Consider the following 27,174-nt stretch of genomic DNA (forward strand, 5'->3'; position numbering starts at 1 on the left):
CTCAAGGTCACCTGGTCCAGGACTGGTTGTCCTATCATCCGTCAGTGGATGATCTGTCAGGGCTCTCTCTGCAGCAGAGACTAGAGGAGGAAGGAGCTGAGGCTCAACTGAACTTTATCAGCCCCCTCTGCCAGGAGCACCTGTCCCCATTGCCTTTCTCACCTCAGTTGCCTGTTAGTGAGCATTGTCAGGTGTTAACAGATGATGGACTTCAGGGTGAAGTAGCTCCATGGATCTCCATACCAGGAGAGGAATCCCCAGTGGTAGTGGTCCCCTGTGCCTGAGTACCTCCTCTGTGAGGCCACCGGTCCGTAGTCTGGTGACAGGACCTGATCCTGTCTTTGCTTCACCTCTGCAGGAGATCTCCAGAGCCCTCACTCAGGGGGACTCCCTTCTGTTGCCGTTGTTACGTAGAACACCCGAGTTATCGGCAGCAACTAAGTTTCAGATGATCGTGTTGAGCTGAACCTGCCACACCTGCAGTGTGTACAGACCATAAAATGACGAGGGAGAGCATGCTAGGGATCGGTCACAGGAGGCTAGTGTTTTGGGTCTGAAGTGTGTGCACCTGAACTGATTCCACTGGTCCCAAGCGAAGTCAGGATTCACCGCCCTGTAGGTCAGCCTTACCGCCGCTCAGAGCACCTCATGTCCTCGTCGCCAAGACTGAGTTAGCTGAAGCATGTTTATAGTCAGCAGTTTCATGTGGAACAGCATTTAGATGAGGGAGCCATTAGATGAGAGTTATTGCTTTACCGTGAGTGGCCATCAGTCCTCTGATGCTCTTGTAGCTGGTAGCATGGGACAGCAAGTTCAGTCCGATCGAGGCTTTTTTGTATGTTGGACGTTTCCCCACCACATCTATCTGGATTTCTTGGTCTAGGTAGCTACACACAAAAATCAATACAAATGATTTTGAACTATATTTAAAAAGTTTGAATTGTTAATAGTTGTTAAAAAAATTGTAAAAATAAATAACCACAAAGAAATGAGAATAAAATTGAATATAATTGTCTGTTTTTTGTTTTAAAAAATCTAAGAAAACTAAAAAATATAAATATAATTTTGAATAAAAAAATTAATAAAAAAAGTTATAATTGTTATAAGAAATAACCGCAAAGAAATAAGAATATAATTGAATATGATTGTCTGATTTATGTTTTCTGTCAAAATAATATAAGAAAACACTTTGCATCTGTAGACTACAGCCTAATAGTCTTATTATTGCCTAATAGTCTTATTATTGCCATTTTTATGACAATTGGTCATATAACGTAAGCCTAAATAAGTATATTTATTATTTTTGAACAAAGGTTAAATGTTATTTCACACAAGTTTAAAAAAGTGCCCCAAATGTATTTTTTATACCCCTGGATTTCAGTAAATGGGGAAAAAACTTCCTCTTAAGAAATATGTACATTTCCTCCTCTGGTTTTGGTGTTTGTTTGTTTGTGTGTGTGTGTGTGTGTGTCTCTCACTCGTTAAGTGAGCTCGATTACTATTCCCGCGGCGGGTTATTTTACAGAAAGGCGTTCATAAAGTGGGATTAGAGACACAATGAAAGGACTATTCTGCCCCAAAATAAACTCCCGAGGAGAAAATCTGCACGAGCGACTCAAAACAAACACGTTAATACCGACTCGCCAATTAAAACCACGAGACGCTCAACGCACACATGTTCGTCTTGTTGTTTCTCACGATGGAGTCGGTGGAAAAAGAAACCCGCGTCTGTTCTCGGTGAAGAGGTTCAGCGTCAACACCGCAGGCTCGTGTTTAACTGAATGTCAGAGCGTCCACATGAAATCTGAAGGAGGGCGAACGAGAGATGAAGAAAACTCACTCGCTCCGAAGAGTCTCGAGCCTTTAAAAGGTCAGAAAGCGTCAAAGTGCCCGGCGTGAATTCAGCCACCCACGTTAGATGTCATGAGATGTGGAGCGTCCCGTAAAGATCAAGCGGCTCTGATTCGTGTTTGACTTGAACGACTCGTGTGTTTAGAAAAGAATTGAAGTTCTCGTTCAAATCCGTCAGTTAAAAGACACGAGGGCATCCGTGAGTTTACACGCGGCGAGGAAACGGTTTAAATCATCTCGACTGGCCGGGAGAGCAAAGGCGGAGTTCATGCACAGGTCGACCAATGGATGTGAATGACCTTTCAGTGACCTTTATATGACCTTTCAGTGACTTTTCAGTGACTTTTCCAAGATTCTTTAATGACCTTTCAGTGACCTTTCTAATGACGTTTCCAATGACTTTTCCATAACTTTTTCAGTGGCTTTTCAATGACTTTTAAAAGACTTTAAAAAGACTTTTTAAATAGACTTTATAATGACTATTAAAAGACTTTTTAATGACTTTTAAGATACTTTTCAGTTACCTTTTAGTGGCTTTTCACTGACTTTTAAGGTACTTTTCAATGACTTTTCAGTGAACTTTCCATGACCTTTACATGACGTTTGAATGACTTTACATTATTTTTCCGGGAATTATTTTGTATTACTTTTCCATGACTTTTCAATGACTTTTAAATGACCTTTCCAGGACTTTTTCATGACTTTAAACCACATTTCCATAACCAAACATTTTGTAAAATCTTGGCGTATAAAAGGTTCTTGTTTTAATCAAACTGCGTGAATGAACATATAAATACATATAAACACATTTCTATGACTTTTCCAAAACCTTTGGAAATAAAAAAAAATTTCACAGACTTTTCCAGGCCTAGAAATAACCATTTAAAAATTCCATGACTTTTCCAGGATTTCCATGACCATTCGAACCCTAAAGGGTCTCTTACCTTGAGGATCATCTCTGCGCGGGTCATGCCTTTCACCACGATCTTGGTGTAGCTGGCGGGGGCCTTGCGGAGCACCTGGGAGCCGATGGAGGGCAGATCCAGCAACACCGTCTTCAGGGAGTGAGTGTCTAGTAGGAGCTGACACACGAGACAGAAACTCAGGCACGAGAGCATGTTGTTTAGATAACACTTTTATACCATGTTTAGCATTCATTTAGGAATATCGCACATAGGTGTAAGGTGTAAGGTAAGGTTTATTGTCATTGTAAAAATATACAATCAAATTCAGTGCAGCAGTAACAGGTAAAACATGTATACAAATATCAAGACAGGACATTCTAATTTAAAAAAAGGCATTTAAAAAAAACATTAAATAAATACAATAAATAAAACAAATAAAATAAACAAAATATATAAATATATATAAATCAATAAAATATATATACAAAATAAAATATATATACAAAATAAAATAAATAAAATATATAAATATATATAAATCAATAAAATATATATACAAAATAAAATATATATACAAAATAAAATAAATAAAATAAATAAAATAAATAAAATAAATAAAATAAATAAAATAAATAAAATAAATAAAATAAATAAAATAAATAAAATAAATAAAATAAATAAAATAAAATAAATAAAATAATTGAGCTTAAGGAAAGCGTTGCAAATAAATGAAACTTACTTGCTCGGCGCCCACCATGCTGATTGGCTTACAGCGGAACAGGTGGTTGATGAATTTGGGAATGAAAGAACTAAGGAAAGAAAGATGTAGACAAATAAATCAACGATAGACAGAACAATGGCGTGCACATGAGTGTGTGTGTGTGTGTGTAGTGTACTTTGTGAACTTGATGCAGAACTGTGTGAAGTATTTGCGCGTGGAGGCCAGGTTGTCTCTGATGTTCGGCACATTTTGCTTAATGTGCATGATGATGGACGTCACGTAGGGACTCTGGTCGCCCACGTGCTCCACACTCTGCCACGGCATCTGAGGGAGAGAGAAGGAGAGAAGGAGAGAGAGAGAGAGTGAACATTGCACAAACGTTGTCTGTGTAATCTTATGTTTTGACCTCTGACCCTCAGGACTACAGATGAAAAATAAAAAATGGCCTCTTGGCAAATTTACAGAAATGTTTTTCTGAATGTTCACTAACCCTTCATAAAATAAAGAGGAACCTTTCGTCTCCCAGGCCGCGGACGCGGAGCGCTCCCAGTTTGTTCATCGTCAGGTTTTATTGAACATATTTTGTGTTTTGGAAATGTGAATTTTAAAGTTCTAGAAAGCGTGTGATCTTATTTCAGGGGAAACAATGTGAACCTTTAATGGATGAAAGGGACAACAAATGATGTTTACTTTATTACCTGAATGTGTGTCTGTGTGTGTGTGTCTGTGTGTCTGTCGGTGTTTGTGTCAGTGTGTGTGTGTCTGTGTGTCTGTGTTTGTGTCAGTGTGTGTGTGTCTCTCTGTGTTTCTCTGTGTGTGTGTCTGTCTGTGTGTAAGAGTGTGTCTGTCTGTCTGTGTGTTTGTGTCAGTGTGTGTGTGTCTCTGTGTTTCTCTGTGTGTGCATGCATGTGTGTGTCTGTGTGTGTGTGTCTCTCTCTGTGTTTCTCTGTGTGTGTGTGTGTCTGTGTGTGTCTTTGTGTGTGTGTGCCTGTTTCTGTGTGTGTGTGCATGCTTGTGTGTGTGTGTCTCTGTGTGTGTGTCTTTGTGTGTGTGTGCCTGTGTGTGTGTGTGTGTCCCACCTTGCTCATGGCCGTGAGGGCCGGGTCACAGGCAGCATCGAGGTCTTGCACCAGCAGCTGGATGCTGTTTGAAATCACACTGAGAGGAAAAACACGGAGCGTTCAAAACAAACGTCTCGCTCTCGCCGCCGCCGCCGTGACTCACCTGCTGAACGTGTCCATCTCCCCCGTCAGGTTGATTCTCTCCACCAGGAGTTTATCCACCTTTTCCTTCAGCTTCTCCTCCAACTGCAACAAAAACACACAAATAAAACTCATTAAAGAAAAGCATCTTTTTAAATACTGAATAAAAATGTCTGCATGTGTTGATGAAGGGGCGCCCTTTCATTTAGGCGTGTATTCCTAATGTGTGTGTGCGTGTGTGTGTGTGTGCGTGTGCGTGCCTGCTGTGTGGTTGCTAGGCAGTACTCGGCCGTGCTCAGGATGCTGCAGACCAGACAGAGCTCGTCCACCGTGAACTTGGCCGCCTCCGAGGTCTCCTTCTCCTTCAGCAGGCTGCTGATGGTCATCCCCACGCTGCTGCTGCTGCTGCACCTGGGGTGGGGGGGAGGGGGGGGGATGTTTTGCACATTCATCATTTAAAACCCAGCATCAATGAACATATGAATATAACAATATTTCCATGAATTTTCCAAAACTTTGGGGATTTTCTTTTTTCCAGGCCTGGAAAAAAACATTTAAATACAAAGTCAAGACTTTTCCAGGTTTTCCATGATCGAATGAACAAGAACACGGGAGAGAAAGAGCTTCTTTTTCAAAGGCCTCTCTTCAAAGAAAAATAATTCATAACACACACCCCTCTCATACACACAGACACACACATCTCTCTCTCACACACACACACACACACAGACACACCTCTCTCTCACACACGCACTTCTCTCATACACACACACACATATATATATATACACACACGCACACCCCTCTCTCACAGACACACACACCTCTCTCACACATACTCTTCTCTCACACACACACACACACCTCTCTCACACACACTCTTCTCTCACACACACACACACCTCTCTCACACACTCTTCTCTCACACACACACACACACCTCTCACACGCACACCTCTCTCACACACACTCTTCTCTCACACACACACACACACCTCTCACACACACTCTTCTCTCACACACACACACACACTCCTCTCTCACACACACACACACCTCTCACACGCACACTCTTCTCTCACACACACACACACACCTCTCACACGCACACCTCTCTCACACACACTCTTCTCTCACACACACCTCTCTCACACACACTCTTCTCTCACACACTCTTCTCTCACACACTCTTCTCTCTCACACACACACTCCTCTCTCACACACACACACACCTCTCACACGCACACCTCTCTCACACACACTCTTCTCTCACACACACTCTTCTCTCTCACACACACACACTCCTCTCTCACACACACACACTCCTCTCTCACACACTCTTCTCTCACACACACACACACACTCCCCTCTCTCACACACACGCACACCTCTCTCACACACACTTCTGTCTCACACACACTTCTGTCTCACACACACTTCTGTCTCACACACACTTCTGTCTCACACACACACACACTCCCCTCTCTCACACACATGCACACCTCTCTCACACACACTCTTCTCTCACACACTCTTCTCTCTCACACACACACTCCTCTCTCACACTCTTCTCTCACACACACACACACCCCTCTCTCTCACACACACACACACACCTCTCACACGCACACCTCTCTCACACACACTCTTCTCTCACACACACTCTTCTCTCTCACACACACACTCCTCTCTCACACACTCTTCTCTCACACACACACACACACCCCTCTCTCTCACACACATACCAGTCTCTCATACACACACTCCTCTCTCACACACTCCTCTCACACACGCCTCTCACACGCACTCTTCTCTCACACACACTCCTCTCTAACACAGACATACAGACTTTCCCCTCTCTCTCACACACACACACACACCCCTCTCTTACACACACACACACTCCTCTCTCACACACTCTTCTCTCACACACACCTCTCACACACACGCCTCTCTCACAGACATACAGACTTTCCTCTCTCTCACATACACACACACACGCATGCACACACACACAGCTCCAGAGTATGGTCTACATTAGCGTTGTGGTAATTAGCGTGCGTGCATATCTGAAGACACACACACACACACACGCCTCTGTGTGTGTTCGCCGTGATGAGTCCTCATGAGGCGGCCATGTTTTTACTGGTAGCTTCACCACAACGTAACCAGAACCAGAACCACAGCTCAGTCACCAAAAACCCCAAAAATAGAATGAACCGATACAAGGCACCATGTATACTTCTTTATGATAAATGAATCAGAAAATAAATATCTGTGTCGCTGGCCAGAAACAGTTCTGGTCAGCGCTGATGGTGTGTGTGTGTGATTCATGAACGCCGTGATTTGAATGTTTTTTTGGGAAAGTAATGGAGATCTTTGGCTCAGGCAATACTTATTAGTATGATTGATTTATTGTTGACTTTGGCTTGGTTGGAAAAGAAGAAGGAAATTGAATATTGCCAGTTATACTTTATTATGAATGTGAAATGACTGGATTTTGAGAAGGAAAAAAATTAGTTTTTTTTCACTCGATTCAAATCAATCAGACTCTTTTAGAGCCATCATTACATAATGAGCATGTTAACTCTTTATAATGGCTCCAGCTCTGGACGTGACTTCCTATTGAAGCTGGTTGCTTTAGGAACGTCAGTAAGAGGTACAGTTAAGTGTTTTAATTATAAAATATCTATATTTAAAAATTAGATATCTATATATATATAGATATCTAAATATGTATATATAAATATACATATATAGATATATTTAAATATATATATATATAAATATATGTATACATATTTATTAATTATATAACTATATATATATTCATATCAATATTTATATAACTATATATATATAAATATATATTTAAATATATGTATATATATAAATATATATATATATAAATAATCTATATTTCTATATATATATATAAATATATCTAAATCTAAATAAAAATATTTATATATATAAATATGTATATGTATATAAATAAATATATATATAAATATAGATAAATAAATATATATATATTTAATTCAACCAAACCTGATCCGTTCTTACTTGGGCAGGTTGCCAGAGAGGATCTTCCACGCGTACTCCCTCAGGAACTTCTGGAAGATGGTGGTGAGGGCGATCATCGGCTCTCCGGTGCTCAGCTGGGAGCACTGCACCATGCACTTCTTGTAGTACACAAACAGGTCGGCGCAGCTGGGCAGCACCGCGCCGCTCTCCTCCGTGCTCGCCTTGGGTGGACCTTGTGCTTTGAAGTCCGCCACGAAGCGGTCAATCAGCTCGCCCAGGTTCCTGCAGGAAGCCCAGAAATGTACAGGGTCACCAACACGGGGGTCAGGGGCACAAGAAAAAGGGAATTATACAAATTAAATATAAACATTTAAATACACACTACGGTTGAAAAGTTTGGGGTCACCCAGACAATTGTGTGTTTTCCATGAAAACTCACACTTTTATTTATCAAATTAATTGCAAAATGAATATAAAATATAGTCAAGACATTGACAAGGTTAGAAATAATGATTTATACTTGAAAAAATAATGTTTTTGTTCAAACTTGAGGCGCAAAGGAAGGCCAGTTTTATAGCTTCTCTCACTAGCATAACTGTTTTCAGCTGCGCTCACATAAAAAGGGTTTTCAAGGGTTTTCTACCCCTCCGTTAGTCTTCTAAGGCGATAACACAATGTACCATTAGAACATTGGAGATGGGCCTCTACACACCTCTGTAGAGACTTCATTAAACACCAAAGAATAGTCATTTACACATTAAATATGTAGAGAGAGTATTTAGGATTAATTTAATGGTATCTTCATTAATAAAAACTGTGCTTTTCTTTGAAGAATAAGGACATCTCTAAGTGACACCAACCTTTTGAACGGTACTGTATGATTGGTCGTTAAACCCCCGAAAAATAAATAAATAAATGATATATATTAACAAGCGGAGAGACACGTGGATACATAGGAGGAAATATTCCAAAGCATATAAAAAAGACCCGTCAGTATTACAGTCAACAGGTCCACAGTCAGTTGGTGTGGTCCGACTCTGGAACGACAGCCAAGGACAAAACAAGCCGCCACTGTTCTCCGCTGCTGCGACCCACTGGGAGCAGAACCGGCCGATCTGGCCTCGCTGCCTCGCTTAAAGGCTTTTTTGGGGGATTTTGAAAATGAGGTTGTAGCGGCGGGGATAAGACGGACGAGTATTTAACGGACCGGAGGACGCCGAGAAACCTCGGAGCTGCATGTGAGGAACGCTGACTCAGTTTCAAGGGGGTGGGGGGGGGTAGAAGAGTGTGAGGAAGGAAAAAAAAAATACATGGAGAACGGAAGAATGAAAAGACAAATTACACAGAAAGAAAAGAGGGGTACTAAAAAAGGAAATAAAACACAAGAGAGGTGGGAAGGAAAATAAGCAAGATCTGCTGCGGCAGCACTTATTCAACCTCTCTCTCTCCCTCTCTCTCCCTCCTAGCGTCTGTGGTCGTGCGGCTAATGGGAAACATTTCTGCCACAGTGGAGACAGAGGCATGTACAGGAACAAGAGATGGAAAGACAGAAGAGGCCATAAAGTAGAATGGGAGGTGTGTGTGTGTGTGTGTGTGTGTGTGGTGGGGGTCTGATTGATGAGTGGGCAATGGAAAAAAGATGCATGTGCCAGCTTTAAAACACAACCTGCTCCCGATCCTGGTTGTGTACCGTGACCGGCGTGCACACGTGTGTGTGTGTGTGTATCTCACTTGTCTTGGGATTCTATGTAGACGTAGAGATGAGGTTCAAAGCACTTGGAGACGATGCCATGGAAAGGGTTGTCTGGAGCTTTGGGCTTCCTCGGCTAAAATAATGATGGGTCGGGGGAGGAATTAGGAAAAAAACAAAAACAGGATTAAGTTATATAGCTCCTGATTTTTTAAAATTATAATTGTTAAATCTTTATTTAACCACGTGAATCCCATTGAGATAAAAAATTTGTTAAAATGACTTAAAGAAAAGGTCAAATGAACTAAAAGTTAAGAGACGGTGGAATTAGGAAAAAAAACAGAATTAAGTTATATAGCTTCAGATTTTTTAAAATTATAATTATTAAATCTTTATTTAAACACATGAATCCCATTGAGATTAACTTTTTTTTAATTAGTTAAAATTATTTCAAAGAAGGTAAAATAAACTAAAGTTAAGAGACGGTGGAATTAGGAAAAGAAAAAACAGGATTAAGTTATATAGCTACTGATTTAATTTTTTTTAGAATTATTAAATCTTTATTTAACCACGTTAATCCCATTGAGATTAAAAAATAGTTAAAATTAGTTAAAAGAAGGTAAAATAAACTAAAAATTAAGAGACGGTGGAATTAGGAAGAAAAAAAACAGGATTAAATTCTATAGCTACTGATTTTTTAAAATTATAATTTTTTTATTTTTATTTAACCACGTGAATAACATTGAGATTAAAAATGTGTTAAAATAAGTTAAAATAAACAAAAAGTTAAGAGACGGCGGCATTACAGCATTAATTTGAGAAACATTGACGTAATCTACCTCTGAAGAAAGGTTCTCACTCATACGTTTGTTTATTTTTCGTAAACGTGTGGAACAACATGGTGGAACATAAAACATGGCCGCCTCCCCACTGTTCTACGTGCCAACAGCAGATCAGCCAATGAATGGAGCCGACGGTGCAGAGCGGGCGCGGTGGGGTCATCGGGGGTCAACTCACCTTGGCCAGGTCCTCGTCTTTGTCTCCGCCCACATCCTCCCCCCCCTCGTCATTCAGGAAGGGGTTGGTGGGGGCGAGCGGGCTCTCTGGCTTCTTCTGCTATGAAAAGGTAAACAAATTATTTATTTAATTCTCTTTTCACACATAAAGGAGATTTCATCGCGGTCAGACGGATTCTCACGGGGAGTTTTGGTGAAACTTTACCTTCCAATTACAACAAATTCCACCCAAACTAAATCCCTGATTGGATTACGGAGCCACAGGCGATGGGCGTGGGCCGAGGACACAAAGGCCTCAGAGCGGCCCGAATACGATCCGCGCTGAGGGGCTCGGCCTGAGACCCGCTTTAAAGGCCGAGTCCGCAGTTTTCAATACATGTGATTTTGAATACAAGAAAAAACATAAAAACAGCTAACTTAATTAAATATTTGGCCTTAACGGGGAACAATCAGCTGTGACTAAACATCAGGGTTCACACACATGTTGACCAATGGACTCCCAGAACTTTTCAATGACTTTATGACTTTTCAATGGATTTGAATGACTTTTAAATGGATTTCAATGACTTTTTAATGGATTTGAATGACTTTATGACTTTTTAATGGATTTCAATGACTTTATGACTTTTTAATGGATTTCAATGACTTTTCAATGGATTTCAATGACTTTTCCAGGACTTTTAGTTTTTAATGACTTTTCAATGGATTTCAATGACTTTTCAATGACTTTTCCAGGACTTTTAGTTTTTAATGACTTTTCAACGGATCTTAATGACTTTTCAATGACTTTTCCAGGACTTTTAGTTTTCAATTACTTTTCCATGACTAAGTTTTCAATTACTTTTCCATGACTCTTCATTACTTTAAACCAAATTTCCATGACCATTTTGTGAACTCTCTGTGTTTACACGAGTAATTAATAAACCCTAAATGACCCAAATGAATAAGAGACAATAGTTTGACTAAAAGAATAAACATTTATATAAATGTTTATTCTTTTAATAACAGTGTAAAAGAACATAATAAAACATTTTCAGGGACTTTTCCAAAACTTTTTGGATTGAATCTTTTTTTCAAGGACTTCTCCAGGCCTGGAAATAACCATTTTAAAATGCCAGGACTTTTTCCATGTTTTCCGTGACCGTACGAACCCTGATACAATAACTGTTCCTCTGTGGTTCATAATGAACAGACCCGTATGCATTGTTTTTCCCCTCCGTGTGTGTTCGCCCACCCCGGGCGTGTCCGTCAGGGTGCAGCCCGTGAAGCGTTTGGCCAGCAGAACCTCGAAGTTGGTCGTCCTCTGAATCGCGAACAGCAGCAGCTTCACCTCGATCTCTTTGGCCCGCGTCCGCATCACTTTGGAGAGCTCCACCCTGAGGAGCCCACGAGATGACAGGGGACACGCAATCAGTGTCTCCACTGATCTTTGTGACCACATTATTGTTTCTTCTGTTTTATTTTCTAAAGACACTTCGTCCAATTTCGGCCAGATGTTGTTTTTATTGTTTTCGCCAGCCTCAGCTGGGAGGAACGCACAAACAATGGCCGCTCGTCCTTCTTCCCTCGTGCAGCGGAGGGGAAACGACTGAGAACGTGGAGAGCAGGTCACTCACTCATCTACATACTCACTTACTTACCTACTCACTTACTCACTCACTCACTCACCTACTCACTTACTCACTCACTCACTCACCTACTCACTTACTCACTCACTCACCTACCTACTCACTTACTCACTCACTCACTCACTCACCTACTCACTCACTCACCTACCTACTCACTCACTTACTCACTCACTCACCTACTCACTTACTCACTCACTCACCTACTCACTCACTCACTACCTACTCACTCACTCACCTACTCACTCACTCACCTACCTACTCACTCACCTACTCACTCACTCACTCACCCTTACTCACTCACTCACCTACCTACTCACTTACTCACTCACTCACCACCCACTCCTCACTCCACTCACCCTACTCACCACACCACTCACTCACCACCACTCCTTACTCACTCACTCCACCCTACCACTCCCACCTCCTCACCACCACCTACTCACTCACTCACTCACCACCTACTCACCACTCACTCACCTACTCACCCACTCACTCACCACCACCTCCACCTACTCACCACTACCACCACTCACTACTCCACCACCACTCACTCACTCCACTCACCACCACCACCACTCACCACCTACTCACTCACTCACTCACCCCACTCACTCCTACTCACTCCTCACCCACCTACTCACTTACTCCACTCACCACCACCTACTCACTTACTCACCACTCACCACCACTACTCACTTGCTCCCCACCACTCACTCCACCACCTTACTCACCACCACCCACTCACTTACCCACCACTCACCCTCCACCTCCTCACTCACCTACCTCCTACTCACCCACCACCACTCCCACCACTCACCTACTCACCACCACCCTACTCACTCACTCCACCACCACCCACCTACCCACCACTCACCTCCACCACCACTCACTTACTCACCACCACCACTCACTACTCACTCACTCACCACCACCACCACTCACTCACCACCACTCCTACTCACCACCACCCACTCCTACTCACTCCACTCACCACTCACTCACCACACCTACTCACTCACTACTCACTCACCTCACCCCACTCACTCACTCCACTCACTCCTACTCACCACTCACCACCCACTCTCACACTCACCACCACCACTCACTCACCACTCACCCACTCACTCACCCACTCACTCACTCACCACCACTCACTCACTCACTCACTCACCACCCACTCACCACTCACTCCACTACCACCCACTCACTCACCACCACCACTACTCACTCACCCACCCACTCACTCACTCACTCACCACCTGCTCACCTACCACCTTACTCACCCACCCACCACTCACTCACCTACTCACCACCACCCACTCACCTACTCACCACCCACTCACTCCACCACTCTACTCACCACCACCACCACCCACTCACTCTACTCACCCACCTCACCCACTCACTCACTCACTCCACTCACTCACCTCACCCACCACCTACTCACTCACTCACTCACCACTCACCTCACCCACTCACTTACCACTCACCCACCACTCCACCCTACTCACCACCACTCACCACCACTCACCACCACTCACCCACCTCACCCCCTCCACTCACTCACCACCCACCTACTCACTCCTCACCCTACTCACTTACCTACTCACTCACTCACTCACCTACTCACCCACCACCTCACCTGCTCACTCACTCTACTCACCACCACCACTCACTCACTCACCACTACTCACCACACTCACTCCACCCACTCACTCCACCACCCACCACCACCTCACTCACCACCCACCACTCACTCACCTACTCACCCACTCACCTACCTACTCACCACTCCACTCCACCACTCACTCACCTACTCACTCACTCACCTACTCACTCACTTACCTACTCACTCACTTACTTACCTACTTACTCACCTACCGACTCACTCACTCACCTACCTACTCACTCACCTACCGACTCACTCACTCATTTACTTACTTCCTCACTTACCTACTCACTCACTTCCTCCCTCCCTCCTTCCCTCCCCCTTCATACCAGAGTGTATGTGTGGGTCTCTGTGTGTGTGTGTGTGTGTGTGTGTGTGTACCTGGTGATGTGGCAGAACTCCACCGCGATGCGCTCCGTCATGCTCCACTCCTCGGGGAACATGCGTCCGTACTTCTCCTCGTAGTCCACCAGCTGACGCTTGATCCACGCGTAGCGCCGGTCGATCTTGTCCAGCCAGGCAACCTGAGGGACACCTTGACAGTCAACTCACCAGCAGGGTTCACACACACGTCGACCAATGGGCTTCCAGGACTCCAAACCACATTTACAGGTTCAAACATTATGCAAAATCTCGATGTAGACATAGAAAAGTGAGAAAACGTATCGCCTTAAATAACACAAGTGAATGCGACACGATGAGTTGATTCAAAGTTACGGTGCGTTCACTTGCCGCGCGAAAAATGTGCGCTGCGAGTATGAGAGAGCGTACGCTGTCATTCTTTTCAAAAGCATATTTCTAAATGCTCGTATGAATTACAACAAATTTCCAGGACTTTTTCCCAAACCTTGGGGAATTAAAAAAACAAACATATTCCATGACTTTTCTCCAGGTTTTCCATGAGCGTAGGAACCCCGCCTATTGTGACATTTTAAATTGGTACTCACGTCTTGGTTCTCCTGGAACAGCACCAGGTACTCCGACAGGTGTTGCCGGATGAATTTCTTAATAATCTCCTGTTTGATGCGCGGGTCGAGCACGTTGGCCACCAGACACGCGTCTCTCAGCACGTTGCTGGGCCCACCTGTTCTCTGGGGGGGGGGGGGGGGGGGGGGGCGAGAACATACTCAAATGACAACATTGAACTAATCTGAAAATCTAGATTCCCAGACAACATCTGTTTTTACCTTCGAGCCCTGAGAGGGGAACGACTCCTCAAAGTCGGCCAGGATCTGAGTCCCCAGCTCACTCTGAGCTGCTTTCACTCTGGAACGAACCAATCACACGACTCGTGTTATTATCTCTATTTAAACAACGTGTGGAACGAACCAATCACACGACTCGTGTTATTATCTCTATTTAAACAACGTGTGGAACGAACCAATCACACGACTCGTGTTATCATCTTTATTTAAGTCTCAATGAGTCAAATATCTCATTGGAATGAAGTCAATGTGGAAGCTTCAAACTCTTTGACGGCCAACATCTAGTTAGAAACCTTAAACTTTAATTACTGTCTAAAGAACTGCAGAGGAAGGCACTTTATACAAGTTAATTACTATTTATTTACTATTTATAAGTTACTTCCTATCTATTTTCGATTTATAAGTTAATTACTATTTACAAGTTATTTACTATTTATTTACTATTCACAACTTTCTTACTATTAACAAGTCATTTACTATTTACAATATTGACTATTTATTTATTATTTAAAAGTTATTTACTAAGTAATTTTTTTTAAGAGCCTACATAAAAAAGAATCATTATTCCTCTTTAGTTTTTTACATTTATTTCGTTAATTTAATCCACAAAAATATTTAAAATGATATATATAAATATATATTATATAATTAATAACATATTATATACATTATATATTGTATTAATTCATACATTTTATTAATTATAATTCATAAATAAATAATATATTAAAAGTAATAAATCCAAATATTTAAATATATACATATTTAAATTATTGTACCTTCCCACTCAAATGAGTTTCTACATATTGCTCTTATTAAATATAAAAATATGGTTTGATTATATATATATATATATATATATAAATATACATATATTCTTCTTCACAGCTGCTGCTCGGCGTGAACGCGGCCCGCCACACCTCCGTCAGAACCCAACAGATGTTCATCCTTTGTTTTGTTTTCGGGGGTCAACTCGACGTTGACCTTTTAACACGTCAGCGTGGACAAAACGTCCCGAGTTGATTTCACATGTTCTTGGAAAATATGATCAGAAAAACAACAATGTAACAGCTCTTTGTTCTGTGGAGGATGGATACACACACACACACACACACACACACACACCTACATACACATAGAGACACACAAACACAAAAACACAGCCTAACACGCATGCATACACATTCCCTGTGGTTCCTGTGTGTGTGGTTCCTGTGTGTGTGATGTTGTGCGTCATGCGTGTGAATATCTGCATAAACATGATGTAATACACTAAATACCTCCAAGCAGAGATCGAGCTTTGAAATGAGTTGCGTGTGTGTGTGTGTGTGTGTGTGTGTAGTCACCTCTCAGACAGCTGTCTGATCTGGGGGATGCTCATGAACTTGTGGAAGTGCTCCAGCACGTTGACGACCCCCTGCAGCAGGTTGGCCACCTCCCCGTACTGCCGCTTCCTGGTCATGGCTCTGGAACACGCAACATACAACATACATGTGATTCATCACATTATAAATAATATATACATCTATATTAAATTACATTTAATAAAATACATAAATAAAATAAATAACATAAACAAAATAAATAAGATAAACAAAATAAATAAAATAAATAAAATGAATAAAATGAATAAAATAAATAAAATAAATAAATAAAATAAATAAAATAAATAAAATAAAATGTAAAAAACAGTTAAAAAATACAATATATATATATTATATATACAGACGGAATGAAAGTATATACAAGGCAAAAATTAAGTGTATTAAGTTTGAGGGTACGTCGTGAAGGTACTCACTCCAAGGAGTCGACCCCCCCGGCCAACATGTGCAGGTGGTTGAGGGTGGTGATGGAGGTGGTGAGGTGGCGCTTGGCGTGGTCCAGCTGCTTGATGTCCCGTGTGATCTCCTTGACCTGCAGGAGAGCAACGGGTCAGACGGGGCAGACGGGTCGGTCAGGTCAGACGGGTCAGACGGGTCGGTCGAATCGCACAAAGGAAAAGAATGAAAAGAGATGGAAGAAGGGAAGAGGAGGAGGAGTCATGGAGGTGCAGTGGGCGATGAGAAACAGAGACACACACACGTTGGTTTGAGAGCATCAGGACTCCTGAGGGAGGCTCTGCTGGCCTCATCCTTTATCTACACACACACACACACACACAAACAGACACACACACACACATGCACAGACACAGGCAAACAGACACACACACACACACAGGCACACACGCAGACAGAGAACAAACACACTCTTTTTCTCCCACACCCACACTCTTTCTCTCTCTCTCACACACACACACACACACACACACACAGACACTTGCTTTCCTCTGAGACACACAATGCACAGACACCACAGGCACACACACAGACAGAGACACACACGCACAGTCACACTCTCTTTCTCTCACACACACACACACACACACACTCTCTCTCTCACACTCACACACACACACATGGAAGGTGCATTATCTAAACTATAAATAGTTCCCCCGCCGTCCTCCATTGTAACACACAGACACCGGATGCATCGACCCTCGTGGCTCACGTCCCCGATAAGCATCAACACAACATCTTTGTGTGTGTGTGTGTAGCCGTCTGTGTGTGTGTGAGTGTGTGTGTGTAGCCGAGTGTGTGTACGTACCATTTGTTCAGACTTCTCCGCCTTGTCCTTGATGTCTTTGATTTTGCCAAAGAGCTGCTGGATGGCGATCTGGGCTTCTTCCAGCGCCTGCACCCAAACACAAACAACACGCAACAGGAGACAAACGCAATTTCAACTGGTGTGTAAAAAAAAAGACGAAGATAATATTCTGAATTATCCATTAATCACTAATATTAAATCTATTGGTGGTTCCATGAGATTCAATATGTGCATCTTTAAGCTCACGAGTGTCTAACAGTGTGCTGCTCCTTCGTACACGTTAACACACGGTGGTATTATTGATTATCTGTGTTTTAAAAAGGGACTGTCATGGCCATTTGTCCAAATAAAACAAATAAAAGTATAAATCACTTCTTCTTTTTTTTGAGTTGACGCAGCCAAAATAAAGTAATGTCCATTTCCGTATGTCATGGTTACCTTCGCATTGAAAATGCAGAAGGTTATGTTTTGATCGCCGTGTATTTATTTATTTATTTGTATGCGTGTTACTCGCATAACTCAAAAAGTATTAAACCGAATCGCATGAAATGTGGTGGGATGATTGGTTATTATCCGGGGACCATTTGATTAGATTTTGGGATCGATCGGGTCAAAGGTCAAGGTCATGAAAAGGTAAACATCTTCTTTTTACCATAGCGCGGTCAATTTTCATCCAATTGTCATGCAACTAATGCCAACATGTTCATAATTCAATGCCCAATCTTGTGATATGCGAAGGTATGCGCTCTACTGAGTGCCCGTTCTAGTTCTGATAATGTCTAAACAAACAAAAAGAACAAACTAAATGTTGACACTGCCTCTCTCCATCGGCCACCCAGGTGCATGCTGGTCCTGAAGCCACCCACACCTACATATAACCACAGGTGCCCAGTGTTACGCAATCAGTGAACCAACCCGACAACTAAATATATTTACACAATAATCAAAATGAACTAAACTAAACTAAAACTATCATGAGAAAAAACTCTTCTAATATATCAAAATATAACCGAAATAAGCAATGATTAAACAATATTACTTTACAATAAAACTAAATACAAATGTCAAAATAAATAGTTCCAAAAGGGACCATTCGATGCTCTGTACCAGATTGTAGCTCCACAGCTAACTGGCATCTGAAGTCCCTTGACAGACCATAATAAACCCAAAACAATAACAAGCAGGAGAAAACACACTCCCGCAGCACACGTGGTACGAAGAACACACAATACACACAATGCGTGTGTTATAACTGGGAGTCAACCGAACAGAACGCTCAATAAACTGACGGGAACTTTAGAAGGAAAATGTTTCATCCGCAAACAAAAACTTCCCCTTTAAAAGTCCTGAATGACGAGAATAACGAGCTGCGCTCGTGACACGGCGTTGTGAGCGGCGAGGCGGAGAGTGGACGACATTCTGGGGTCGAGTTTCCCCCCAAAAAACATATTTCCTGATCCACAACATCTCACCACTGGGAACCGTTTCCCACTTGTGGCTGTTTCCACGTCTCCTTCCCAGACGAAGTGGCATCGACTCAGACTGGAGACGAGACGTTGACAGCCTGTCAGCGGACCGAAGAGACGCCGTCAGCGGGTCACATGAGACTGGGTCACGTGAGACTGGGTCACATGACACTAGACGGCCTCAATTTATAAGAGTTAACCTGCTACTTTAATGTTTCCTCCATCGTCGTCTGACATGACAGCTGCTCTCTGATGGTCTGGGACAGAGATTGTGTGTCTCTCTCTCTCTTTCTCTCTCTCCCTCTCTCTATCTCCCTCTCTCTCTCTCCCCCTCTTTCTCGCTCTCTCCGAATGCTTAACAGCCGGCACCAACTGTGCGAGGAATTCACCAAGTTTACAAGCATTTCTCCGCCCCCCCCCCCCCCCCCCCACACACACACATCTCTCCACTGCCCACACACACACACACACACACACACACTCACACACACACACACACGGCTCGCAGAAGACGGAGTCAAGACGACGCCACACAAACCAGGTCATGAAATCACGAAAACATTTACATTTTGACGCTAAATGTCAGTAAAAATATATTTGAGCAAATGGTTCTTTAAAGAACCCTGGTTTGAAAAGTTCTTTGTGGAACCATTTCTGGTACACGATGTACCCCTGACATGCAGCACACACAGAGGCCCCAAGAAATATAATGTTGCCCCTGAAGTCACCAGGAGGGGCAGAAAATGCCCCCATAATTTATTCTAATAATTCTGATAATTTAATAGCGCGCAAAAAAACTTAAATGGTTCTTTAAAAGGCTTTGTGGTTCTACGAAGAACCGTGACACACACACACACACACACACACACACACACACACACACACACACACACACACACACACACACACACACACACACACACACACACACACACACACACACACACACACACACACACACACACATTCTTAAACCAGTGTAGGACATGTACATATTTCTTAGGAGGAAGTTATTTGTCCAGCTGACTGAAATCCAGGGGTTTTAAAAAATAAATTGGTGTCACTTTTTGAAAACTTGTGAAATAACATTTAACTTTTGTTCACAAATAATAAATATACTTATTTGGGGTTACAGGATATGAGCAATTGTCACAAAAATGGCAATAATAAGAATATTACGCAGTAGTTTTCTGAGATTTAAAAAAAACAAAAAACAGACAATCATATTGAATTTTATACTTATTTCTTTGTGGTTATTTATTGTTTTAAAGAACTATTAACAATTATAACTTATTTCTTTTCTTTTTTTAAAATTAAAAATATGTTGTATATTTTGTATAATACAGGAAGAACAGATAGGACACACAAGTAACAACAAAAATCGAAATTATGGGGGCATTTTTGTGGGGCCAGGTGTGTGTGTGTGTGTGTGTGTGTGTGTGTACGCCTCCGTTTAGAATATAATGTGATAGACATTTTATTTAATTTTAACAAATTTAAAGTTTTATTTGTAATCATTGCTAAGCAACACAACCGTCAACAAACTAAAGATCAGCTGTGAGCCGCCAGCGTCTGAGCGGCAGCATTTAAATGTCCCTCAAGGAAAAAAGTTAAAATCTTTCCCCCCTGCTCAGACTTCCCTTACTCTCTCCTATCTCTCTCTCCATCCTGCATACACGTCTCCGTCTAGGATTACAACCTCGAGGATTGCATTGAGTTCAGCCAACAGCAGAAAACGGCCACATGTTGTGATCTCGTTGGTTTTATTCTCCCGTTGTTGTCTTTGCGTTTTCAAGTCGCCACGTCGAAGTGTAACGCACACCTCTCCGTCTTTTCCGTCTGCAGGAAAAATATTCTTTTTTTTTCTTTCCCTGTGGAAATGTCGGAATGGCCTTCGTGGGGTTGGAAAAACAAACTCGAAATTAATGTGTGCGACTGTATAATAACGTTATTGGTCTGGAGGGGATTCGGAGCGTTTCCGCTATACCAAAACAGTAGCTAACCCGTTAAAAGATGGGGGGGGCAGACAGTGCACACCTCATCATGTCAACAGGTCAGAACATACACGACCGTTTAAAACTTTGGGGTTACTTATTTTTCAAAGTAAACCACTATTGTTTTTCAATGAAGATAACATTAAATGAATCATAAATACTCTCTACATAGTTAATGTGTAGATGACTATTCTCTGGTGGTTAATGAAGTCTCTCCAGAGGTGTGTAGAGGCCCATCTCCAGTGTTCTAATGGTACATTGTGTTATCGCCTTAGAAGACTAACGGAGGGGTAGAAAACCCTTGAAACCCTTTTTATGTGAGCGCAGCTGAAAACAGTTATGCTGGTGAGAGAAGCTATAAAACTGGCCTTCCTTTGAGCCTCAAGTTTGAAGAACTACATTAATATTTACAAGAAAAATCCTTATTTCTAACCTTGTCAACGTCTTGACTAGATTTGATATTCATTCTGCAATTCATTTGATTAAAAAAAAGTGAGTTTTCATCAAAGTGAGTTTTCAAAACACTGTTTTTATTAATGAAGATAACATTAAATGAATCATAAATACTCTCACTACATAGTTAATGTGTAAATGACTATTCTCTGGTGTTTAATGAAGTCTCTACAGAGGTGTGTAGAGGCCCATCTCCAGTGTTCTAATGGTACATTGTGTTATCGCCTGAGAAGACTAACGGAGGGGTGGAAAACCGTTTTTATGTGAGCGCAGCTGAAAACAGTGATGCTGGTGAGAGACGCTATAAAACTGGCCTTCCTTTGAGCCACAAGAACAACAACATTAATATTTACAATAAAAAACATTATTTATAACCTTGTCAATGTCTTGACTAAATTTTCTATTAATTTTGACATTTGATGAATAAAAGTGTGATTTCCCATGGAAAACACTACATTGTCTGGGTGACTCCAAACTTTTGACCGTCAGGTGTCACTTTCACTTAAAGTCACAGCTCCAGAGGACCGGGCCTAAATCAGCGAGGGGCTGGTCTTTTCTGCCACGACTCTAAAAAAAAGAGCCTGGGGTTTTAAAAAGAAATGTAAGTATTTACATACGAGAATATATTTCCCATTTCTCGGGCATGCTTTTTTTCCGTGGAGAGGCGGCTAGTTTGAGCCAAAAGGGTTCTGAGTCATCGCGTCCTTTTCCATGGAAGCAATGCGGAGCGAGGGATGAGCGGCTCGGTCCAGGAGAATAATGATGTTTTTAAAAAGCACCACGAGTGATGACCCGATCTGGTGGTTTTGTAAGTACAATATGTCAAAGTAGTTGTTAATCATCCTCAAGGAGGACATTCACATATTCTTTAGGGGGTATTTCTCCCCCACTGACTGAAACACAGGGGCATTTAAAATAGATTGGGGCAATTTTTTTAACTTGTGAAATAACATTTAACTTTTTGTTTAAAAATATTAAATATACATATTTAGGCTTACATGAGATGAGCAATGGTCATAAAAATGCCAATAACAAGACTATTAGGCAATAATAAGATTATTAGGCAATAATAAGAATATTAGGCAATAATAAGAATATTCGGCAATAATAAAAATATTAGGCAATAATAAGACAATAATAAGACAATTAGGCAATGATAAGACAATTAGGCAATAATAAGATTATTAGGCAATAATAAGATTATTAGGCAATAATAAGAATATTAGGCAATAATAAAAATATTAGGCAATAATAAGACAATTAGGCAATAATAAGACTATTAGGCAATAATAAGACAATGATAAGACAATTAGGCAATGATAAGACAATTAGGCAATAATAAGACTATTCGGCAATAATAAGACTATTAGGCAGTAGTCTACAGATTCAAAGTGTTTTCTTAGATTTTTTAACAAAAGAACATAAAACAGAGAAACATATTAGATTTTATTTTTATTTCTTTGTGGTTATTTATTGTTACTACATTTTTCTTTAAACTATTAGCAATTATAACTTATTATTAGTTTTTCTTATAATTCAAAATTATATTTATTGATTTTTTGTGTGAGAGAGAAAGCAGTATTTAACCAAACAATGAGAAATCCAAAGTGTACAGTAACTAACCTTAACCCTTGTGTTGCCTTCGGGTCATTTTGACCCGATTCAATATTTAACCCTCCTGTCGCCTTCGGGTCAATTTGACCCGATTCAATGTTTAATATCGGTGTTCTTCGAGTCAACAAACAAACATAAAGTACCTCACACTTAAACTTGGAAAACAATATTAATTCTAATAATTTTCTGGAGATTTTAATAGCTGGGGTCATATTGACCTCAAGGGTAAAATATGTTAGTAAATATAAAGGTAACAGGAGGGTTAAACATTGAATCGGGTCATATTGACCCGAAGGCAACACAAGGGTTAAATGACTCAAACGAATGAGAGACAAATAGTTTGATTAAAAGAATAAAAACATATATACATGTTTATTCTTTTCATCAAACGGCGTAAATGAACATATATATATATATATATAAGAACATTTTCTATGACTTTTCCAAAACTTTTGGGATTACATTTTTTTTTTACGGACTTTTCCAGGCCTGGAAATAACCATTTTTTAAATTCCATGACTTTTCCAGGTTTTCCATGACCGTAAGAACCCTGCTGCGTCCAACCCAACCCTGCTCACATTTGATCGGCCACAACAAACAACTCTGTCGACACACGAGGAAAGCAGAACTCTTCCGATGTCAAAATCCTGTCCCTACTTACAAATATATATCAAATAAAAGAAATGTGATATTTTTATCACCGTCAGGTTTGGTTGATGAAGTTTGTCGTCGGTCCCCATCTGACTCACCTGTCGGCCATCTTGGCCCACGTTGGTCTGGCCTCTCACGACAGTTCTGATGTTGTCATCCAGGCGCCTGCCACATGTTACAAATGGCAAAAGTAAATTGAGGGTAATCTACAAAACAAAAAAGCAAAGAAACGTGTCGTTGAGTCGTCGGCGCAGACTCACCGGATCTTCAGCCGGATCTTGCTCACCACGTCGTCGATGTTCGCCAAAGACTAAAAGGTGAAACACGAAGACAAACATGAAGAAACCTGACACACAAGTTGTCTCTTCTTTCAGTAACACACTTTATATTACATCGTTCTGGGAACTCTTCCTGCTCTTAAATATTAAAACACATCAGTACAGGAACACGTACTCGGTAGATGTTCATGCATTTGGATTACTTTGCTTCCAATTATTAAAAAAGCTGTTGTATTTTATCTACACATCAAATGGAGGGCGTGTGTAACCCCTCACCTGTTGAAGAACTACACACACACACACACACACACACACAAACACACACATACATACACAATGAGGTAAAATACATGCAGACTACTAGGAGCATTTTTATGGATATGAACACAAACTACAGTGACCCCTCATGGTGATAGAGTGTAAGAACAGACATGTAGGTGGATTAGGTAGATCATATGCAGTATATATATATATACAGGACTGTCTCAGAAAATTAGAATATTGTGATGAAGTTCTTTATTTTCTGTAATGCAATTAAAAAAAAAATGTTATGGTTTCTATAAAATCAACTATCCTGTAATGCATTTAAAAAAAAAAATGTCATGCATTCTGGATTCCATAACAAATCAACTGAAAATATGCTTTTATTCTGATTTATTGCTGATTATGGCTTACAGCTTAAGAAAACTCAAATATCCTATCTCTAAATATTAGAATATCATGAAAAAGTATACTAGTAGGGTATTAAACAAATCACTTGAATTGTCTAATTAACTCGAAACACCTGCAAGGGTTTCCTGAGCCTTGACAAACACTCAGCTGTTATAAATCTTTTTTTTTACTTGGTCTGAGGAAATATTAAAATTTTATGAGATAGGATTTTAGAGTTTTCTTAAGCTGTAAGCCATAATCAGCAATATTAAATGAATAAAAGGCTTGCAATATTTCAGTTGATTTGTAATGAATCCAGAATGCATGACATTTTTGTTTTTTAAATTGCATTACAGAAAATAAAGAACTTTATCACAATATTCTAATTTTCTGAGACAGTCCTGTATATATATATATATATATATACACAGTATAGTATTATTGCCATTTGTATGACATGTATGTGGATTAGGTATATCATATACAGTATATAAATGTATATATATATATATATAATCTTTTTTATAAGGAGGTATATCATATACAGTATATGCATATATAATAAATAATAAATATATATAAAAATATATATATTGTATATATATATATGTATGTGGATTAGGTAGATCATATACAGTATATATATATATAATCCTTTTTTATAAGGAGGTATATCATAAACAGTATATGCATATATAATAAATAAAAATATTAATATTAATATAAAAAAATATATTGTACATATATATATATATGTATGTGGATTAGGTAGATCATATGCAGTATATATGTATATATACACACACACTATAAAAGTATTATTGCCATTTGTATGACATGTATGTGGATTAGGTATATCATATACAGTATATAAATGTATATAATCTTTTTTATAAGGAGGTATATCATATACAGTATATGCATATATAATAAATAATAAATATATATTGTATATATATATGTATGTGGATTAGGTAGATCATATACAGTATATATAATCCTTTTTTATAAGGAGGTATATCATAAACAGTATATGCATATAATAAATACAAATATTAATATAAATATAAAAAAATATATTGTACATATATATATATATATGTATGTGGATTAGGTAGATCATATACAGTATATATATACATACAGTATAATAGTATTATTTCCATTCGTATGACACAGTACAATTTATATATATATATATATATATATATATTTATACTGTATATAATATACGTAATTCACATACATGTATATATATAAATTCTTTTTTTTAAAGTGCAAAACGTTCTGTAGGTCATACACTAACATGCGTCAGCGTGGCAGCAGCGTGAGTCTCTTCACTGTACCTGCTCGGTGGGGAACAGCGTGTTGATGTACTCCACAGCATTGAAGTCTGACCTGTCCAGGGGGTCCTGGCTGGGGAACACCTGGTTCACAAAGGGACACACGACGGCGAGTCAGACTAACTGACCCTGAACATGTGATTAAAGTGGGAAACACACAAGAGCAAAGGGCAAAACTGCCCCCAAGAAATATAATGTTGCCCCTGATATCACTAGGAGGCAAAACATGCCCCCATAATGTAGATAATTTAATAGCGTTTTGTTTTTGTTCGTTGTTGTGTGACCTGTCTGTATTGCCTGTACTAGGTAAGTACACAAAATAAATCTTTTTTATAAATTTAATAATATTAAATATATTAAATAAATGTAATAAATGTAATAATAAATAATAAAAATCTTTTAAATAAATATGTTAGAATTGTTAATAGTTTAAAAACAAATTATAACAATAAATATCCGCAAAGAAATAAGTTATAATTGTTGTTTTTTTAAACTATAAAGAAATAAGAATCAAATTGAATATGATTTATGTCTTCTGTTCAAACAATCTAAGACAACACTTTGAATCTGTAGACTACATAATAGTCTTATTATTGCCTAATAGTGTTATTATTGCCTAATAGTCTTATTATTTCCTAATAGTCTTATTATTGCCTAATAATCGTATTAATGCCATTGTTATGACAATTGCTCATATACTGTAAGCCTAAATAAGTATATTTCTTATATTATAGAAAAGGTTACTTTTCCGCTCTACGGCAACCCCGAAGGGACATGTCACCTCCAGTACCTGTTACATTACGTCAGATTGAATACATCATTATTACAGATGCTAAGTTTTGAGTTAAATTCACAAGTAAAAACTTTACAAGAGTGACAGTAACAAGGTAAATTGAGCTTGTTAGCACTAATTATGCTATCCAACTCACGGTGACGTCACACATATATATATATAAACAACCCGACACACGCTAAACGATGTTTATATGGTGGGTAAATCCACATTGTATAGCTAGCTGTCGTGAGCTAACGTCAGCGTCACGTCCAGGGAGCCTGATAGCAGCTGGTCTCTTAGCAACACATCCGGTTACAGAGTTTTTAAAACCCCGCAGAGGTCACGAGGTCAAACGGTTACCTGTTCGATGGCGAGTTGCACCTCTGGGG

General features: G+C 40.0%; 1 protein-coding gene across 3 annotated transcripts in view; it reads right to left on the reverse strand.

Annotated features, from left to right (window-relative positions):
* The window catches only part of vps53 (VPS53 subunit of GARP complex), a 33,925-nt gene that overhangs the window by 6,672 nt on the left and 79 nt on the right, over window positions 1-27,174 (reverse strand). The window contains exons 1-20 of one of the 3 annotated variants that reach the window (XM_056441452.1): window positions 27,146-27,174; window positions 26,014-26,094; window positions 23,999-24,048; window positions 23,837-23,903; window positions 17,561-17,647; window positions 16,713-16,828; window positions 16,261-16,380; window positions 14,897-14,975; window positions 14,657-14,800; window positions 14,091-14,233; window positions 11,647-11,788; window positions 10,414-10,509; window positions 9,438-9,532; window positions 7,746-7,988; window positions 4,940-5,090; window positions 4,702-4,784; window positions 4,557-4,635; window positions 3,653-3,801; window positions 3,496-3,565; window positions 2,796-2,933 (exon numbers count right to left, since the gene is read on the reverse strand). The exon at window positions 27,146-27,174 is cut by the window's right edge and continues 79 nt beyond it. In XM_056441452.1, the coding sequence (XP_056297427.1) occupies window positions 2,796-2,933; window positions 3,496-3,565; window positions 3,653-3,801; window positions 4,557-4,635; window positions 4,702-4,784; window positions 4,940-5,090; window positions 7,746-7,988; window positions 9,438-9,532; window positions 10,414-10,509; window positions 11,647-11,788; window positions 14,091-14,233; window positions 14,657-14,800; window positions 14,897-14,975; window positions 16,261-16,380; window positions 16,713-16,828; window positions 17,561-17,647; window positions 23,837-23,903; window positions 23,999-24,048; window positions 26,014-26,094; window positions 27,146-27,174 (2,162 nt within the window). Of the gene's footprint in view, window positions 1-2,795; window positions 2,934-3,495; window positions 3,566-3,652; window positions 3,802-4,556; window positions 4,636-4,701; window positions 4,785-4,939; window positions 5,091-7,745; window positions 7,989-9,437; window positions 9,533-10,413; window positions 10,513-11,646; window positions 11,789-14,090; window positions 14,234-14,656; window positions 14,801-14,896; window positions 14,976-16,260; window positions 16,381-16,712; window positions 16,829-17,560; window positions 17,648-23,836; window positions 23,904-23,998; window positions 24,049-26,013; window positions 26,095-27,145 lie in introns of all 3 variants that reach the window. The other 2 variants (XM_056441453.1, XM_056441451.1) reach the window with 2 other exon arrangements.

Source organism: Pseudoliparis swirei, chromosome 20 (assembly GCF_029220125.1).
Source record: "Pseudoliparis swirei isolate HS2019 ecotype Mariana Trench chromosome 20, NWPU_hadal_v1, whole genome shotgun sequence".
In the NCBI taxonomy this organism is placed as follows: domain Eukaryota; kingdom Metazoa; phylum Chordata; class Actinopteri; order Perciformes; family Liparidae; genus Pseudoliparis; species Pseudoliparis swirei.